This window comes from Rana temporaria, chromosome 11 (genome assembly GCF_905171775.1).
Source record: "Rana temporaria chromosome 11, aRanTem1.1, whole genome shotgun sequence".
NCBI classification, from domain to species: domain Eukaryota; kingdom Metazoa; phylum Chordata; class Amphibia; order Anura; family Ranidae; genus Rana; species Rana temporaria.
In genome coordinates, this window is record NC_053499.1 from 45,235,193 (window position 1) to 45,256,109 (window position 20,917).

Below are 20,917 nucleotides of genomic sequence, written 5' to 3' on the forward strand. Positions count from 1 at the left end.
GGGGAGCGTATCCAGGACCGACTCAGACGAACTTCAGACCCTGAACCAATTGTTCAGCCAGGTCCTTACAGGTCTCGGAAGCATCCTATTCCTCCAGCTCCTGCAGCAGGAGCTTCGCCCTCGCAGTCAGTCTGTGACACCAGAGTCCCGGCCAGAACTGGCCTCACCTCTGAACCTACTACAGTGAATAGGGAGCGGGCCACAGCCTCCACTCTCCTATCAGCAGGGTCCTTAAAGACAGGAGCCCCTTCCACAGGCAACGTGGTGGCCTTGCTTAATCTGGAGGGTCCACAGACGGAGGAGAGACCCTTTTTTTGGAAAGTTTTTTGGAACGGCAAAAACCTTTTGCGGTGTATCCTTTTCCTTGTACAACATATTGTCCAAATAAGGAACACAAGGAAACATTTTCGCAGGTGCATGGCGGTTTGCGGAACCCAAAAGGGACTGGCAACTCAGGTCCTCCGCCACATCCTCAAGTTTCAGAGTATCACGCACCGCAGAAATAAGAGCTTCAACAAATTCCTGGTCAGCAACTGACCCTGAAGCAGAGTCATCCTCACTGTCCGCGTGGGTTAAACCCGCAGCCTCTGACACTAGAGAACCAAGGGCAGCAATAGCAGGGTCCGACTCTGCGTCAGAGACATCCCCAGAAGCAGGCTCAGGGAGGGGGCTTCCGACGGTCGCATACATTGCGTCACGAGTAGCCGAACGTCGGTGCGGCTCTATACGGCGCCTCCGCACCGACGTTCGGCTACTTTCGGAAAATCGTGACGCGATGTATGCGACCGTCGGAAGCCTGTCAATCAAATAGGAACGCCCAGTCCCAAAGACCATACCCGGAAGCGGCGGAGAAAATCTCTCTCTAAAACGGTAAGTACTGCTTCGATTTAAAAAAAAAACACCCGATTCTCTTTGACAAAACGAGCCTCAATCTACTGTTAAAGTGGAGGTTCACCCAAAAAGTTAATTTTTAAGTGCTGTATTTCTGCCTAACTCTCCTGGAAGGAAGCGGATATAACCTACAGTCAAAGGCTGCTGTGTCCGTCCATGAACGGAAGAGAAAACAGTGCTTTACAAAATATAAGGCTGAGAGGATACCATCAATGTTCCAGCACTACAAGAGCGCAAACAGGGCAGCAAAAATAGACCATGAGAAAGACTTGGCAGAGGAGCGTAAAAAGAATCCCACACATTTTTTTTATTTTTTATATATTGATGGTAAAAGAGTTACATTGGAGCATATTGGCCCCATAAAGAATGATCAAGGGTTGTTGGTTACAAGTGACAAGGAGAATGCAACTATATTAAATACTTTCTTCTCTTTGGCTTTTACTATAGAAAAGGAAGGGTATGATAGACAAGATCATAGGGTTAGCAACACAGTGAGGAATGTGCCCTTGTGGTTAACAGAAGCCAGTGTTCAAAAAAGACTAGAAAAAAAAACTTAATATGAACAAATCACCAGCACCAGATGGCTTGCACCCGAGAGTCCTTAAAGAACTAGGACATTGCCAGACCATTACTCCTAATCTTTAGGGAAAGCATTTTGACAAATGGTACCAGCTGATTGGTGTAAAGTTAACATGGTACCAATATTCAAGAAAGGGCCAAGATACACACTTGGAAACTACAGGCCAGTCAGCCTTACACCAATAGAAAACAAAAAGAAAATATTTGGACAGCCGCACTCCTGCAAAAGCCAGCACCTGTGGTCTTTAGGAGGCGATTGATTAACCAAGCATCTCCATCTGGAGCGGTAATTCCCTTTCCAGCCTTACACCAATAGTTTGTAAACTTTTGAAGGGAATAATAAGGAACCATATCTAGGAACTTGCGAATAAGAATAGTATCATTAGTAGTAACCAGCATGTAAAATATGTAAACCAATTCGAACGGCCCTTCCTAAAAAAAAACTCAGCGCTTAAAAAGACAGGTAGTGATTATAGAAATAAAACTATAAAGGTGAAAAAATAATAAAACAGAGAGGATACGTGGATCTACAATACACCTCCCTCAAAAGATAGCTAATAACAGCTGGAGCTGTTACTATATCCTATCCAAAGACCGGTTTAAATTTATAACATACAACATATAAATCAATATATATTAGGCAGCGCTCCTAAATGGAATTTAAATACTATGGCATAAGAGTCCAAAGTCATAGAAATAGTCCCAAAGTTGATCCGTGATTAAGAAGAGAGGAACAGAGCCAGTACTATCCTTTTTACCAACACCCCCACTTGTGAGATAGGCAGGGAAAACTCTTACCAGACAACGCTGGATAATAAGCGTTGTATAATCACACTGTTCACAGCCTAGGGTAATTCAAATCCAATCCTCTTAAGCATCAACTCCCATGTGAGGAAGAAAACAAATGATGGCACATAGCATAATTCCGTTTGGTTTCATATTTAAAATGCATAAAAAATAGGAAATGCACTTAATCTTTTCGATAAAAGCAGGCAATACATCATATAATCATCACAGCATCAGGTCACGGGCACTCAGGACGACCGCGGTTCTTTTGAAAGGCATGTCTGTACACTCGGGCAGCAAGAGATTCTGGCCCGTGTGTACAGGGCTTCAGGCTGGCCATACATTATACAATTTGCTTTTATAGATTTCCTTTAGATATACCATATAATAGAAGGTCACATCTAAACACTTTCAATTTGTATGCAATCAGGCAGCCCCCTCTCTTACACAGTTGAAGGTAAATCTAAAGGAAATTGAATAAGAAAATTGTATGGTGTGTGGCCATCTTAAAGGGGTTGTAAAGGTTCATGTTTTTTCACCTTAATGCATCCTATGCATTAAGGGGAAAAAAACACCTTGCTGGGCCCGCCCCCGAGCCCCGGTTTTACTTACCTGATCCCCGAAACTCTGTGGTCGCAATCCCGCCTTGCTTTCCCCCCAGCTCTTGTCGGCTCTTCCTTGGCTAGATTGATAGCAATGCAGCCATTAGCTCCCGCTGCTGTCAATCTAAACCAATGATGCGGCATGCTGGGGGGCTATGGCCACTGGCTGTATCACACGGGAGCGTGCCTGCAAGGTAACCCCCTCGGAGGGGGTTAGCTCGTGCGGAGAGAAGCCATCGTGACACCCAGAAGGGCATTTCGGGGCCACTCTGTGCAAAACGGATTGCACAGTGGAGGCAAGTATGACATGTTTGTTTAAAAAAAATGGAACCATTACTTTTACTTTAAGGCTGGCCATACATGTTCAGATTTCTTATACAATTTTCTTTTAGATTTACCAAAAAACATATAATATGAGGTCAAAACTAAACAACACTTTCAATTGTATCCAATTATGCAGGTCAGTGCACTACATAGTTGAAGGTAAATCTACAGAAAATTGTATAATGTATGGCCACTCTAACTCTGCCTACTCCTGTCATTTTTTAAGTTAGTGCAGCTGTGCAACTAGAGACGATGGATGTAGGTACTGTGTGTTGGCGTTGCACAGTGCAGTATATCATTGTGGATCAAGTCCTCTGACTTTACTTATATTGGAGGCAGTGTGCACTGTATGGAATGATGACACCCCAAGAGGACCAAAGGGGCATGCTTATTACAGGGGCACTGCTGCCAATGGTGTTGTATAAGGCTGGATATCATGCAGACTGAATGTGCATCAGCTCTTGTGTAAAAGACAGAAAGTTTCCAGGTCTGCAGCAAAGAGGGAGTTGGAACGTTCAAGTTCCAGGAGTTGGGCTTCAAAAAATTGTTTATTTTAAAGTCCTGTAGTGTTTTATTCTCAATGGCGAGAGGGCCCCCCCACCAAAACAATTTTTTTTATTTTTTTTGTATTTTGCTCGGGCTGCCGCTGGAGTAACACAGTCTCTCCTGAGAGGGACAGCGTACCCAGTCAGCTCCTGTGGGGGGATTCCTCCCCCCTCCCTCTGCTCGCTGACACTGCATAATGCGAGCGCTCACACAACCACAGCTGCCCGATCTGCTCCTTCCCCTGCATCCTCATTGGCACGGAGAAGAGCGAATTGCAGGAAGGACTCCACGAGCACTGGGGGGGGGGCAAGCCTTCATCTCATTTACTGAAAAAACAGACCGATTTCTCCCGTCCTTAGGACAGGAGAACCAGCCTGTACATTTTGAGAGTGTTCACTGCAAGCTGAGCCCAGTGTCAGTCTATGACACTTTTTCACAGTCCAGCGAGTCCAGCTACCCCCCCCCCCACTCTCCTCACATAGAGCAGGGAGGAATACAGCTCCTCTTCCTCCTTCCAGTCCCGCCCACACTATACCGGTGTGCTGTATCTGAAGAGAGGGGATGTGTGGGAAATATGAAAATCGGCAGCATTCCTGGTTGTGTGTGAATGATGCCTGACATTCTAGCCTGGACCTGTGGGTAAGTGTGTGCACTGCAATTGCATTTTATAGTTGGCCCCCCTACTTTTGTCCCTGTCCCCCCATGTGCCCCCCCCCTAAATACGAAAGCTGGAGATGCCACTGTTTATTCTCCCATTAAAGTGGTTGTAAACACACTTTTTTTACTTTTACCTACAGGTAAGCCTATAACAAGGCTTACCTGTAGGTAAGGAGAATATCTCCTAAACCTGCACGGTTTAGGAGATATTCCCCTCGCAATGTGGGCGGCGCATGCGCAGGGGGGAATCCACGGCGAAAAGGACCGGCATCCGCCGGACCCTGACGATTTTAAATCTCCCGCGCGCGGGAGTGACGTCATCGCCGCTCCAGCCAATCACAGCGCTGGAGCGGCGATACCCAGAAGACACGCCGGAGCAAGATGACATCCTGCTCGGCATGGACCAGGTAAGTGGTGTTCACCTCGTTCCGAGGTAAGTATTTCATAATCGACTAGTATGCGGTGCATACTAGCCGATTATGCCTTTTGCCTTGCAGGTTTTAAAAAAAAAAAAAGTTTATGCGGTTTACAACCGCTTTAAAGCAAACCACAAAGTGAAATCTTTTTTTGATGCAATGGCCTGCTGTCTCTGGCAAAGGCACTGATCGACTGTTCAGACACAGAAAGAAATATGTTTTTTAACCACTAGATGGTGTTCAAGACTGTCAGCCAAAATCACTATAGTAAGAACGCCTCAATGACAAAATAGGATAACTGAATTTTTTTTTATTAATTTCCCCCACCATTTTTGCTCCTTGAAAAAATGTTTCTTGTACAAAAGGTTTTTATTAATAATAATCACTTCAACAGTACAGCACGTCGCATCCAAGATCACATAGGAGCTAGACATAAGGTATCATAAACAAAAGGAGTGCGACAGTATGTCCATGTGTACTCAGTAAAGTAAACGGGGGATGGATGCCCCCTCCAGCAATTCCAGGCACGTTCCTTAAAAGACCCAGAATTCCCTGGGGCAATAATATTTCAGATCTCGGGCCCAGCCCATTCCTCTAGCAACCAATCCTTGGAGACCTTATTCTTTACCTGGCCATGCCCCCATCAGTCAAGGCTCTCTTTCCCTAAGGGGCTCAAGAGGCCTTCAACATCCTAAGATTTGCTGCTGGGGTAAGGATAAGGAACGACCATATGGGCGTATGCATATACAGCGTCTGATCACACCATCAATTCCATGAAGATTATGGAGAAATACAAAAAAAAAAAAAAAAAAAAAACAGTGTTCAATGTTAACCCTATGACCATGTCAACCAGGCGTAAGCCCGGAGGCCTGAAGAAGTGGAAGGAATGAGAAAAAATAAAGGAAAAGAGCAAAAGAAAAGAGAAAGGGAAAAGAGGGATAGGAGGGGGAGAAAAGAATAGCTAAGCAGGATAACGGATAAAAGTGGGAGCAGTAGGGAAAAGGGGAAATCCGCGGGGTGGGGGGCAAGCAGGTACTAGATTGATAGGAGCGTGGAATCGCACCTGTTCGGTCTTATGTAGGTCACCCAAGGCTGCCAAATCTTGAGGAATTTATCGTGAGTGTCTGAAACTATGGCTGTCAGCTTTTCATTAACCATATCGTTCATACGATGTTTGTCTGGGTCGCTCACCTGAGAGCTGGAAGCGACCCCTTTTCGGTGGTAAGTGTCTGGGGCGCTCACCTGAGAGCTAGAAGCTACATCAGGATGAAGTAACCCCTTTTCGGTGGTGTCTGGGGCGCTCAATTGAGAGATAGAAGTTACATCAGGATAAAGTAACCCCTTTTCCGGTGGTGCCTGGGAGCCTTCCCCCGAGTGCCAGAGGCCGCATCAGGGTGAAGGGACTCCCCTTTGGCGGCATGGGTCTGGGAGCCTTCCCCCAGAGCACCAGAGGCTGCAGCAGGGTGAAAGGACTCCCCTTCCGTGGCATGGGTCTGGGAACCTTACCCCCCCCCCCCCCCAGCGCTAGAGGCTGTGTCGGGAGGAAGGGACTCCTGTGCATTAATCTCCCTCCACCATCGCCCACTTCTGTGCATTGCAGAACTCACATTGGATTTGCAACAGGAATCAGATCACAGTTGGTGTTCACACCCATGCTATCCAATTCCTGTCTGAATCCACATTTCGCACTGCGATCTGTGAACCGATCCGGGGCTGTCATATAATTTTGGCCATGACAAAGTCACGTGACCAGTGATGATACTAGTGGGGGAGGAGCCTAAGTGACGCGATCCACGGAACTACATCCGCATGAGGAGATTGCCGCACTGAGCTGTATCTACAGGCTGTTTGTGTCTTGAGGATTCGTGAGTGTGGTTTCTTCGTTCAGTCCACAAATTCTCTGTTTCTCGGCCATACTACACTATGAGCATCCCTCTGTGTTTTCTTCTCTACCCTTTCTTTGTATGAGTTGGTCTTCTGAAACAGCAAGTGACAGTACTAAACTGGGGATAGAAGATACGGCAAAGTACTGAACACATCACAGGAACTCCCTATCATTGAGCTAGTCTACATGCTGGAACTGTGAACTGTTCGTTTTGCTGCTTTTTTCACATGGTGTTTCTTCACTTCACAGTGTTTGCACTGATGCAAAAGTGCACTTTTATATACAGTATGTTTGTGGAATTTTTTTTTGATTTACATTGGGTTTGATTATTGTTTCAACACAGTGTATGTATATATATATATATATATATATATATATATATATATCACACACACGATGTGTACTGTATAATAGCAAAAGTTGATTTTAGCGCATTCATCCTATTATATCACTTTTTTACTGGTTTAGCACCTTTTTTGATGTATGCAGCTTTATTATTTGGTATTTTTGGTTGTTTTTTTCCTTATTTGATCATAGTAGCGCTGTAGTACTTTTATATATAATATATTTTTAGTGTCATGAAAAAAAAAATCCAGCCAGGTCTGAAAGCCTTCACCCGAGCGCTAAAGGCTACATCAGGGTGAAGGGACTCCCCCTTCGGGGGCAATAGTCTGGGAGCCTTCACCCGAGCGATAGAGGCTGCATCAGGGTGAAGGGACTCCCCTTCTGCGGCATTGGTCTGGGAGCCTTCACCCGAGCGCCAGAGGCTACATCAGGGTGAAGGGACTCCCCTTCGGTGGCATTGGTCTGGGAGCCTTCACCCGATCGCCAGAGGCTGCATCAGGGTGAAGGGACTCCCCTTTGGTGGCATTGGTCTAGGAGCCTTCATCCGAGTGATAGAGGCCGCAGCTGGGTGAAGGGACTCCCCTTTGGCGGCATGGGTCTGGGAGCCTTCCCCCCAAGTGCCAGAGGCTGCAGTGGGGTGAAGGGACTCCCCTTCGGCGGCATGGGTCTGGGAGCCTCCCCCCCCCCCAGCACTAGAGGCTGTGTCAGGATGAAGGGACTCCTGTGCATTGATCTCCCTCCACCATTGCCTACTTCTGTGCATTGCGATTTCAGCCATACAGTTTGTATGGCTTAACTCACATTGGATTCGCACAGAAAAGGTGCAGGGACTTCGGTGACAGGTGGCTCTTCGGTGTGAGTGACACCCGGAGGTGTATTACCTTCTTACCTAACTGCTGCATGCATGGAATTTTTTTTCGTACAATGCCAGATCGTACGATTTTCATTTATTCAGTACAGCTGTCGTTCGAAAATGCGGTGTGTTTACTCCTCTCCACCGCTCCTTCCCATTGAAAACAATGGGACACTGCGGCTATACCGCCCGCAATACGCCGCTGCAGAGGCGCATTGTGGGCGGTATTAACCCTTTTAATAAAAAAAAATAAAAAAAAAAGGTACCTTTACAATAAAATAGAATTGCATTGAATGAAATGAGCGGCGAGCTCGAGACCTGATCGCGTCACTTCAAGTGTCCGTATGCCTGTGTCCTACGCGTTACGTCACTAACACGTGACTTCAACGGGGAGCTCGCCCCTCGTTTCATTCAATGCAATTCTATGTTATTGTAAATGTGAGTACCTTTTTTTTTATTATGCAGTTTTAACCCCTGCTAGCGGCCGAAAAAGGGTTAATACCGCCCACAATGCGCCTCTGCAGCGGCGCATTGCGGGCGATATAGCCGCAGTGTCCCATTGTTTTCAATGGGAAGGAGCGGTGGAGAGGGGTAAACACACTGCATTTTCGAACGACAGCTGTGCTGATTAAACGAAAATCGTACGATCTGGCATTGCATGTCCAATAGAATAGTATCGGATGAACTGTCCTGATCGGCTCTCGAAAGCTCTGTACCAACGATTTGATTATCGTACGATCGGTTCGAAAGCGGAATTTTTCGTACGATTTTCGGATCGTGTGTGTGATCGGTTTAACCACTTGAGACCCGCGCTATTGACAAAAGACGTCAACAGCGCGGCTCTCAGGTGCCAACTGGACGTCTTTTTAAAAGCATTACCCGCGCGCGCCTCTGGGGGGCGCGCAGCGGGTAAACACTGTCCCGGCGCATCGCTGGGGAGCCGATTCGTGTACCTGGCGGCCGCGATGTCCGCCGGGTACACGCGATCGGCGGTGACACAGCAAGTAACAGCAGGGACGTGGAGCTCTGTGTGTAAACACAGAGCTCAATGTGCTGTCAGAGGAGAGGAGACCGATCTGTGTCCCTTGTACATAGAGACACAGCATCGGTCACCACCCTCCCCCCACACAGTTAGAACACACCCAGGGAATACATTTAACCCCTTCCTCACCCCCTAGTGTTAACCCCTTCACTGCCAGTCACATTTATACAGTAATTAGTGCATTTTTATAGCACTGATCGCTGTATAAATGTGAATGGTCCCAAATTTGTGTCGAAAGTGTCTGCCGCAATATCGCAGTCCCAATAAAAATCGCAGATCGCCGCCATTACTAGTAAAAAAAAAAATAATAAAAAAAAAAATCATAATTCTGTTCCCCATTTTGTAGGCGCTATAACTTTTGCACAAACCAGTTGCTTATTGCGATTTTTTTTTACAAAAATACGTCGAAAAATACGTATCGGCCTTAACTGAGAAAAAAAATATAAAAAAAAAAAAAAATTGGGATATTTATTATAGCAACAAGTAAAAAAAAATATATTTTTTAAATTGTCGCTCTTTTTCTGTTTATAGCGCAAAAAATAAAAACCGCAGAGGTGATCAAATACCACCATAATAAAGCTCTATTTGTGGGGAAAAAAGGACGTCAATTTTGTTTGGGAGCCACGTCGCACGACCGCGCAAATGTCAGTTAAAGCGACACAGTGCCGGAAGCTGAAATTTCGCCTGGGAACGAAGAGGGTTTATGTGCCCAGTAAGCAAGTGGTTAAACAATTCGAAAACTTTCTCGATACAGATATTTTTGTTTTATTTAGATAAAAGGCAAAAAAGGATAAAAGACTAAAATAAAAAAAGATAAAATATTATTTTAGATTGTTCTTGTAATGCTCACGAAAAATATTTTACTTAATTTCCTAAGTTGTAAACATTTGTCCACATGGCATGACTTGCATTTCTTTTCTCAAGTTTTTAGAATTCAACTGCCATTATTAAATTTTAAGGAATATATCATAAACTTCATATTTGCCATCTATTGGTTTCGATTCTAAAATATCCCAACATTTCTAAGAAACAAATTCTTCATTATTTTAGAGTTACGCATACAAATAAACATTAACTTTGACACAAAATAATTAGGAAACTTTTTTGATATAGATATTTTTGGTTTATTCAAATAAAAGGCTAGAAATATATTTTAGATTGTTCTTGTAAGGCCCACAGAACATATATTTTACTTCATTCTCTCAAGTTGTAAACATTTGTCCACATAGCATGACTTGAATTTTGTAAGGATATAATTTATGAATGTACAGGAAATTTTATATAAATATATATCTCAATCAGACAGACTGTGCAAGATAAGACATATAAAGACACAGCTCATTTGTTTGGTATGATAACAGGTTCCTGATAGGGCCGCCATTTACTCGCTTGATGGGATAAATGTGCAATTTTTGGAAGAGGAGGATCGTATGCCAGGTTTATCCCAGCTAATGTTTAATGACTGCATAACTATCTGGTTATACTGCCAAAATACCAGGCAGTCACCACTTAAATAGGAATATATGAATATATGCGATCGAATGTTGTTGCTGAAAGCGTTTGGAATGGGCAAGGAGTGGCTGGTGTATCCCTACCAAAGGCTCTTTGGGCCAGATTCTCGTAGATCGGCGTATCTTTGCGCGGGCGTAACGTATCTGATTTACATTACGCCTCTGCAACTTAGACGGCCAAGTGCTGTATTCTCAAAGCACTTGCTCCGTAAGTTGCCGCGGCGTAGCGTAAATAGGCCGGCGTAAACCCGCCTAATTCTAATTTGGAACAGGGGGGCGTGTGTTATGTAAAATAACCATGACCCAACGTGATTGACGTTTTTTACGAACGGCGCATGCGCCGTCTGTGGACATATTCCAGTGTGCATTGCTCCAAATACACCGCAAGGACGTATTGGTTTTGACGTGAACGTAAATTACGTCCAGCCACATTCACGGACGACTTACGCAAACGACATAAAATATTCAAAATTTGACGCTGGAACGATGTCCATACTTAACCACTTAAGCCCCGGACCAATATGCAGCCTAAAGACCCAAGGTGTTTTTACAGTTCGGGACTGCGTCGCTTTAACAGACAATTGCGCGGTCGTGCGACGTGGCTCCCAAACAAAATTGGCGTCCTTTTTTCCCCACAAATAGAGCTTTCTTTTGGTGGTATTTGATCACATCTGCGGTTTTTAGTTTTTGCGCTATAAACAAAAATAGAGCGACAATTTTGAAAAAAAAGCAATATTTTTTACTTTTTGCTGTAATAAATATCCCCCAAAAACATATATAAAAACATTTTTTTTCCTCAGTTTAGGCCGATACGTATTCTTCTACCTATTTTTAGTAAAAAAAATCGCAATAAGCGTTTATCGATTGGTTTGCGCAAAATTTATAGTGTTTACAAAATAGGGGATAGTTTTATTGCATTTTTATTTTTTATTTTTTTTTTACTACTAATGGCGGCGATCAGCAATTTTTTTCGTGACTGCGACATTATGGCGGACACTTCGGACAATTTTGACACATTTTTGGGACCATTGTCATTTTCACAGCAAAAAATGCATTTAAATTGCATTCTTTATTGTGAAAATGACAGTTGCAGTTTGGGAGTTAACCACAGGTGGCGCTGTAGGAGTTAGGGTGCACCTAGTATGTGTTTACAACTGTTTGGGGGTGTGGCTGTAGGAATGACGTCATCGATCGTGTCTTCCCTATAAAGGGAATGACGCGATCGATGCGCCGCCATAGTGAAGGACGGGGAAGCCGTGTTTACACACGGCTCTCCTCGTTCTTCAGCTCCGGGGAGCGATCGCGACGGAGCGGCTATAAACAAATAGCCGCGCCGTGGTCCCGGATCGCTCCCCGAGCGGACCCGACCGCCGCATGTAGCGGGGGGGGTCCCGATCGGACCCCCCACCCGCTAATAGGCGAGGACGTACCCATACGCCCATGTGCCTGTACGTGCCATATTGTGGACGTATATGTACATGGGCTGGTCCTTAAGTGGTTAACATTGGTACGCCGCATGTATGCCACCATATAGCAGGGGTAACTCTCCCCCGGGAAAAGCCTAACGTAAACGCCGTATCTGTACTGCGTCGGCCGGGCGTACGTTCGTGAATTCGCGTATCTAGCTGATTTACATATTTCTAGGCGTAAATCAGCGTACACGCCCCTAGCGGCCAGCGTAAATATGCAGTTACGATCCAACGGCGTAAGAGACTTACGCCGGTCGGATCTAATAGAAATCTATGCGTAACTGATTCTAAGAATCAGGCGCATAGATACGACGGCACAACTCAGAGATACGACCGCGTATCTGGAGCTACGCCGTCGTATCTCCTTTGTGAATCTGGGCCTTTGTGTTCATTGACCAAAAGGACTAAGGTATGTCCTGCCCTAAAATACAAGGGAAATACTATATCCCTGCCACAAGAGGTAGGTGATTTCACTGTAGCAAGGCAGGGAAAAGTTCACACACACCAGCCATGAGATTAGGGTCAAGGAACCCGCTGGTACTATGACCAGAAAAAAAAAGCAGCCATTTTGCAGAAACACTCAAAGGAAATAACACTGGAAAATGAGAAATTACTGGAAAGGAGTTGGAAGAAGTTTCTGTTGTACAGTAACTAGTGGGAATTGAAGTGGTTTCTGCTACACAGCGTCAATCATAGAATTAGGCCGCTTTCACACTAGGGGTGTCAAATTTCATCGCAGAATCGATGCATCGCGATTCGACCGTGTGCGATTCGGCATCGATGCTGCTACAGCTAAAAATTGATTATTTGGGGATGACGGTAGCCGCGCCCTCTTTTCCTCCCCAGCCAGTGTTCACAGGAGCCTGTGTGAGGGTGTGACGCGGCTGGTCAGGTGACCTGAAGCTCCTGCAACGCGGAAGTCGAGCCGCAAGAGGTTTGCTCTGCTCTTCCTGGCCAACTACAGCGGTGTCGCGGTACAGCTTAAACCGCCCGCTGCTCTACACTCGCTCGTGTCAATGGGGACTGAAGCCGCCTCCTCCTCCTCCTCCTCCCTGTTTACATCCAGTGAGGAGGAAGTTCCTGAGGGGGACACGCTGTTCTGAGGTCTGTACCATAAACTTTATGTAGATGGACGTGTGGGAGAGGGGTGCCTATGCTGATGGGGGTCTGCACCAAGTGAGATGGGTGTATAATGCGGGGGTCTGGACTAAGGGGGGTGTCTATACTTATGGGGGTTTACACCAAGTGGGATAGGGAGTGTCTATACTGCAGTGGTCTGCACTAAATTGGGGGGGTGTCTATACTGTGGTGGTCTTCACTAAAATGGGGGGTGTGTATACTGCGGGGGTCTGTACTAAGGGGGGTGTGTATAATGTGGGGCCTCTCCTGTATCATGTCCGCAGCCTCTGACCCTCTCCTGTATAATGTTTGCAGTCTCTGACCCTCTCCTGCATCATGTCTGCAGTCTCTGACCCTCTCTTGTGTCTTGTCTGCAGCCTCTGACCCTCTCTTGTGTCATGTCTGCCGCCTCTGACCCTCTCCTGTGTCATGTCTGCAGCCTCTGACCCTCTCCTGTGTCATGTCTGCAGCCTCTGACCCTCTCCTGTTGTCATGTTTGCAGCCTCTGACCCTCTCTTGTAGTGTTTTGGGGCAGTCTGCTGTGTTTACGCTTTGCTACATGCGAGGAGTGTTGTTTTTTTTGTTTTTTTTTAATAACGGATCAAATAAAAAAAGTTCTTCTGACTGCTTGAATTTTTTTGGATGAAAACCGAGCGCAATAATCGTGATGCATCGCAGAATCGAGAGACCGGTGAAGATGCGCAGCCCTATTTCACACTGGGGTGTTTTTCGTGCGTTTTTCAGGCGCTTTGGCGTAAAAAAAAGCTTGTAAAGCGCCTGAAAGAAGCCTCATCTGCAATTCCAATGTAAAAGCTCGAGTGCTTTCAGAGCCCTTTCACACTACCAGCGCCCGAAAAATGCTGGTAAAGCGCCGTTAAGACCCCTTTCACACTGGGCGTTTTTCAGGCACGTTGGCGTTAAAAAAAGCTCCCTCAATGGGAAGGGGGCTTTAGGAGCAGTGTATTCAATGCTCCTAAAGCACTGCAAAGAAGCTGCTTGCAGGACTTTTTTGGACGCCCTGCCAGAGCAGCGCCTCAGTGTGAAAGCACTCGGGCTTTCAATTTGGGGTTGCAGATGCAGCTTCTTTCAGGTGCCTTACAGGCGCTTTTTTAACGCTAAAGTGCCAGTGTGAAAGGGGTCTTAAAGAAATGGTCCTCCTGTTGAAGAATGGAGGAGAATTTGAGAAAATGGTTCTACTAGACACGGGAATGGCCTGTCTTGCTGTGGCCAATGGAAGTTTGAGATGGGGACTGCAATGGCCACCAATCTGAGGAAAAAAAATTAATTTTCCCTCTCTTTTAGGAGGGTGGGGGAGGGGAAAGAACCCTTGTGCAAAACTATTGCCACTGCGTAAAAGGGGCATCATACTGCAAACTGCCCAATATCAGATCAAGAGTGTACTAAGGCACACGATCCAGTGGGGTTTGCTGTATTTTGTAAGATTGATGAGTGTAGAAGTAATCTTGCCTCACACATACAACAGAATAAGCTAAAAAATGGTGACCCAAAAAAAAGGCACCAGATTTTAGGTCGCAGGTAACCCCGATATTTTTTATGGCGGCCCGGACTCAGGAATCTCAAGATACAAGGTTATCTCCCTGGAATAGGAAGTTTTATATTAGATTTTAGTCCCAGAGTTTTGTCAACTTCTTCTGCTGCTTGAAGAGTGTGCCACTGCGCTATGGGTCTTCGGGGATGTGCCAGCATGTCTGACCAGTGTCGCAAAGCATTTCCTGATGCTCGGCAGCCTAAGAATATCTTCCCAATCTGCGTGTTTTTATTGACTTTATCATGGTCCCACACGGAGATGATCAGATCCACATTCTGAGGGAGAAAGGAAAATCGTTAAACATACAAAGGCTTTGCCATCCACGTAGATGTGCAGTAGTATATATAGTATATTATTAAAGTGGATGTAAACCTGATTTTTTTTTTTTTTTTGCTGTCACAATGTAGAGTATACGATTTCCTATAATCTGTGCCCAGTTTTGCCACAAAGAGTTAATCCAGCTCTGAGCTAAACGGACAAACAGGAGAAAACTTGTGTCCGTTCTTCCCCCTTGCTGTGAATGACAGATTATTTACATATCTCATGCACTAGCCTGAGACAGGTCATTTTTATTTCCCACCACCACTCCTTTTCTGAAGTCATGTGGTTACTTTTCTGGATTTTGACTGGATGTTAGTGGTCATAGCAGAATTTAGTGTAAGGAATACACAGGAGAAAATGCATGTTGACAAGGGGGGTGTAGAGGTGGGCGGGGAGTCTACTGACATCACGACTCCACCCACCGAGCTCCAGACAACAGACCCACCTACAGAATCTGCAGTTTTTCAGTTCTTATAACAGACAGAGTGGAGACATTTGACAGGTAAGGATACATGCAGGAGGCATCTATATCCTTATAGATCAGCACTATGGCAGTAGTTTAGAAAGGATGAGAGTGGCTTTTCATCCACTTTAAAGTTACCGTATTTTCCGGCGTATAAGACGACTTTCTGGATGCAAAAACATGCATCCAAAGTCGGAGGTCGTCTTATACGCCGGATACGGTCTCCGTGCTCACTTTTTTTGCCGGCGGTGACAGTCTCCGTGCTGCGAGCGGGAGCGTCAATGATTTAAAAGACGCTCCTTCTCCTCAGAGTGTTCTTTGATAGGAGGAACACAAATTTTCCCAGCAGCGCCTCTGCACAGTGAGGGGCAAGTGATGGCACAGTGAGGGGCAAGTGATGGCACAGAGAGGGGCAAGTGATGGCACAGAGAGGGGCAAGTGATGGCACAGAGAGGGGCAAGTGATGGCACAGAGAGGGGCAAGTGATGACACAGTGAGGGGCAAGTGATGGCACAGTGAGGGGCAAGTGATGGCACAGTGAGGGGCAAGTGATGGCACAGTGAGGGGCAAGTGATGGCACAGTGGGGGCAAGTGATGACACAGAGAGGGGCAAGTGATGGCACAGAGAGGGGCAAGTGATGGCACAGAGAGGGGCAAGTGATGACACAGTGAGGGGCAAGTGATGGCACAGTGAGGGGCAAGTGATGGCACAGTGAGGGGCAAGTGATGGCACAGTGAGGGGCAAGTGATGGCACAGTGAGGGGCAAGTGATGGCACAGAGAGGGGCAAGTGATGGCACAGAGAGGGGCAAGTGATGGCACAGAGAGGGGCAAGTGATGACACAGTGAGGGGCAAGTGATGGCACAGTGAGGGGCAAGTGATGGCACAGTGAGGGGCAAGTGATGGCACAGTGAGGGGCAAGTGATGGCACAGTGGGGGCAAGTGATGACACACTGAGGGGCAAGTGATGGCACAGAGAGGGGCAAGTGATGGCACAGAGAGGGGCAAGTGATGGCACAGAGAGGGGCAAGTGATGGCACAGAGAGGGGCAAGTGATGACACAGTGAGGGGCAAGTGATGGCACAGTGAGGGGCAAGTGATGGCACAGTGAGGGGCAAGTGATGGCACAGTGAGGGGCAAGTGATGGCACAGTGAGGGGCAAGTGATGGCACAGTGAGGGGCAAGTGATGGCACAGTGAGGGACAAGTGATGGCACAGTGAGGGACAAGTGATGGCACAGTGGGGGCATGTAATGCAATGGCACAGTGGGGGCATGTAATGTAATGGCACAGTGGGGGCATGTAATGTAATGGCACAGTGGGGGCATGTAATGTAATGGCACAGTGGGGGCATGTAATGTATTGGCACAGTGAGGAATGTAATGTAATGGCACAGTGCAGTGAGATTTGAAAAAGCCTGTTTCTGTCAGCGGTTCTGGCTCCCCCTCAGCTTCCAGAAAGACTAGTAGGAAGGGGGTAGTCTTATATGGCGAGTATATCCCAAAACCAAAAATGTTCCTGGAAAATTAGGGGGTCGTCTTATACGCCTAGTCGTCTTATACACCGGAAAATACGGCAATAAAGATATTGCTAGCAGTAAGTGAAATATGTATGCAACTTCTTGTAATACGAGTATGCCATTCATACCTGAATTTGCTCCAGCGACACATCAAAATTAAATTCCTCGTTGAAGTATGGATTTAGTGTATTCTTCTTTACCCCCGTCTTTTTTCTCTTCCATTTCTTCTTATTTAGAGCCAGCTGCACCTTCACGTATGGGTCTTTCGGGGGGAAAATGATCAGTTTGTTAATATCATCACTATATTACAACAATGTGGTGTTATCAGGAATAGCACACTTTTTATTCATTAATAGCAACAGTCAAAAAACTAGCTGGCCAAATTGTATAGCCAATGGGCAGTCTGCTAGAGGAACAGCAAATCAAGAACTGCGCAGGAAAATCAGGTTACGGTAGTACATCTAATTAAGTGCATGACTACTTATCTGATGCAGAGAAATTCAGGACGGCAAATTTGTTAGATCCATTGAGGTTGATTTATTAAAGGAAACCAAGAAAGGAGATATCCGTGCTAATGGTAAATAAAACCAACTGCTGCTGAACACCCTACCTCTGATACCAAGCACATATAAAAACCATCAAAAAGTGCATCGCACAGAAACATGATCATCATGAGGATGATGAAGTCATGTGATGACCTCATGATCCTACGATATCATATCTGATGAAATGCGTATTGTGGAGCAACGCACACACGCTATCATGCATGCGCGGCCAATTATTGGCCATCTTGGTTTTTGCAGGAAGACCTTTTCCCCCCCAACTCTGGCATTTTTGTAAATGCCGTTTTTAATCTACATGGATGCAAGTGCAACGCACACCTGTGTTTTTACACTATTACACTAGGATGAGCCCTTATTTTTCATATCCTAATGATCCACTGAGAGTGACCCAGGATCCCTTTTGATTGCTAAAGTTGATATCCTTGCTCTGGTTACAGGAACATCTTCATTGGGTAGCGGAGCATTTGCTGACCGTCCTGAATAAGGGGGTCACTGGTATTCTGGTAAGAATCTGGTGTAGATATTCTTCTGGGTTTCACATTGGCTATCCCTGGATTCCTTTCCATCTTATCACAGAGTTTAAATGGGACTTTCTACGCATATTTTTTCACCTGTACATTTCACTGTGTACCTTACGAATTCTTTAGGGACATTACTTATAAGTTCATCACTTTATATTGATTTATGCACTTTGATGGTTATTAACCCCCTTAGCGGTATCCCAGAGCGTGACTCGGGGTTGTTTTTCTATGCTAAGATTGGTATCCCCGAGTCACGCTCAAGGTAGATGTGCAGAGCGTGCAGCGGCGGGCTTACCTGCTCGCAGAATCCACAGACAAGTTACTCACCTTGTCCCTGGATGCTGCGATGCATCCCCGCTGTGTGAGCGAGCGGGACCTCGCTCGATTCACAGTGTCCCCGCGTGCCGCCGATCTCCATTCCCTGCGACGTTATGACGCACGGGGGCAGAGAACGGCGCCAAATTCAAAAACGTAAACAAACACATTACATACAGTATGATTACAGTACTGTATGTAAAAAATACACACCCCCCTTGTCCCTAGTGGTCTGCCCAGTGCTCTACTTTTATATAATAAAAACTGTTCTTTCTGCCTGCAAACTCTAGAGAGAGAGAGAGAGAAAAAAAAAAAAAAGTAATGACAGCGACAATTCTGCAACTGAGCAAATTTCAGTGATTTTGAGTTGATTACATTATTGAATAATTTTTATTATAATTATATTAATATTTGTTATAATTATTTATTATATTATAATTTATAATTTTGTTTTTAAAAAAAATCATACCCGGGATGCCTACTAGACTCTTGTTTGGTCAGATTTAAATGAGTTATTCCTAAGAATTGCAGGCCTACAGTATAAAACGCCAAATTTCCTTGCAAATAATTGTACCGCTTTTGGTACGTAATTCCAGACAGAATCATACCGCCAGGGAGGTTAAAGGAAACTAAGCTGTTTAATTTGCTTGGGGAATTTTCACTTAGCTTAGTAAAAGGTGATAAAAATCCACTTTTTAAAGAATATCCAATTATAAGCAAGGAAAATTTTTATTTTTGCGTGCACATGATTGGATGATGAAAGTCGCTTCCCCTCATCATCTTGGCTAAAGCAATATCCACTTGCAAATTGAACAGTCTATTTGCATTTTAGTAAATGAAACCTATTGCATTTAAGATCATTGGGCATGTTCACATTCAGTTGGATTTATACACTACATACTGCATGGGTGCTCAACCTGTGGCTCTGCAGCTGTTGCAGAACTACAATTCCCATGAGGCATTGGAAGCCGCTGACAGTTACAAGCATGACTCTCGAAGGCAGAGGCATGATGGGACTTGTAGTTCCGCAACAGCTGGAGAGCCACAGGTTGAGCACCCATGAGTCATAGCTAAAAGGTATATGGACATCCCTCCAAATGATTGCCTCCATAGATATACCCATGGTTTTGGAATGGCCAATGTCCAACAAGACCATATTAGGTGTGATAGTTGTCTGCAAGATTTGGGCAAATTAGTGTATATCCTGATCTGTATACTTGAAATTAGGGATGAGCCCAATGTTGGAGTCAAACATCGGGTGTTCGCCGAATAGCAAACAATTTGGGAAATTTGCAAATTCAAAAGCTGCGGAACAACCTTTAAAAGTCTATGGGAGAAATCAAAAGTGCTAATTTTAAAGGTTAACTACATGCCGACCAGCCGCCGCAGTTCTACGGTGGCAGGTCGGCACCCCATTGCGCGAGAGCACGTAGTACAACGTCACCTCCTGAAGCGGCCACTAGGGGCGCGCTTGCTCCTGACTGCTGCGCACGTGCCCGGCGGTCGCGATCACTGCCGGGCACACGCGATCGCTTGTTACAGAGCGGGGACCGGGAGCTGTGTGTGTAAACACACAGCTCCCGGTCCTGTCAGGGGAGAAATGCCTGACCGTCTGTTCATACAATGTATGAACAGCGATCAGTCATTTCCCCTAGTGAGTCCACCCCCCCTACAGTTAGAACACACCCAGGGAACATACTTAACCCCTTCCCCGCCCCCTAGTGTTAACCCCTTCCCTGCCAGTGGCATTTTTATAGTAATCAATGCATTTTTATAGCACTGATCGCTATAAAAATGCCAATGGTCCCGAAAATTTGTCAAAAGTGTCCGAAGTGTCCGCCTTAATGTCGCAGTACCAGAAAAAAAACGCTGATCGCCGCCATTACTAAAAAAATATTAATAAAAATGCCATAAAACTACCCCCTATTTTGTAAACGCTATAACTTTTGCGCAAACCAATCAATAAACGCTTATTGCGATTGTTTACCGCGCAATTGTCAGTTAAAGCGACGCAGTGCCGAATCGCAAAAAGTGCTCTGGTCTTTGACCAGCAATATGGTCTGGGGCTTAAGGTGGAGGTTCCATCAAAAAAACAATTTTGCTTTAAACTGTAGCTTACAACTAAAAAATAAAAAAATAAAATTTTTTTTTTACTCATCTGGAAATGCCTGTTGCTATGCGGTCCCACGAAATCTGCCTTTGAAACCACCTAGGATTCTGACATCATCTCCCTCTAATGCTCCCGGGAAATGTGTGTCATCATTTCCCAGGATGCAGTGCGCTGTCCAATTATCACTCCCCATCCAAGACTTCCAGGAAGTAAGTGCCTGTAGCCTTCACAATGCCCACAAGCAAAATGACAACGGTGTAGATATAAACTATCTTTTTTTAATATCTATGCGGATCGGCGGCGGATTGTAAAATAGTAAGTGACCAGATTTATATTATAAAAACGCAGGATGAAAGGACATACATTTAAAAAATGCTAATTGTGGTTGGAACTCCGCTTTAAGTGGTTAATATGCAAGTTATTGTCATAAAAAGTGTTTGGGGACCCGCGTACTGCCCCAGGGGACATGCATCAATGCAAAAAAAAAAAGTTTTAAAACGTCCGTTTTTCAGGAGCAGTGGTTTTAAAAATG

The 20,917-nt window shown here is 45.4% G+C and overlaps 1 protein-coding gene across 2 annotated transcripts in view; it reads right to left on the reverse strand.

The window, feature by feature from the left end:
* Window positions 1-14,131: 14,131 nt before the first annotated feature.
* LOC120917293 (synaptotagmin-1-like) overlaps window positions 14,132-20,917 on the reverse strand; it is an 80,006-nt gene continuing 73,220 nt past the window's right edge. For both annotated transcript variants that reach the window (XM_040328485.1, XM_040328484.1), the window contains exons 8-9: window positions 17,005-17,138; window positions 14,132-14,849 (exon numbers count right to left, since the gene is read on the reverse strand). In XM_040328485.1, coding sequence (XP_040184419.1) covers window positions 14,616-14,849; window positions 17,005-17,138 — 368 coding nt within the window. In that variant the 3' untranslated portion in view covers window positions 14,132-14,615. The remainder of the gene's footprint in view (window positions 14,850-17,004; window positions 17,139-20,917) is intronic.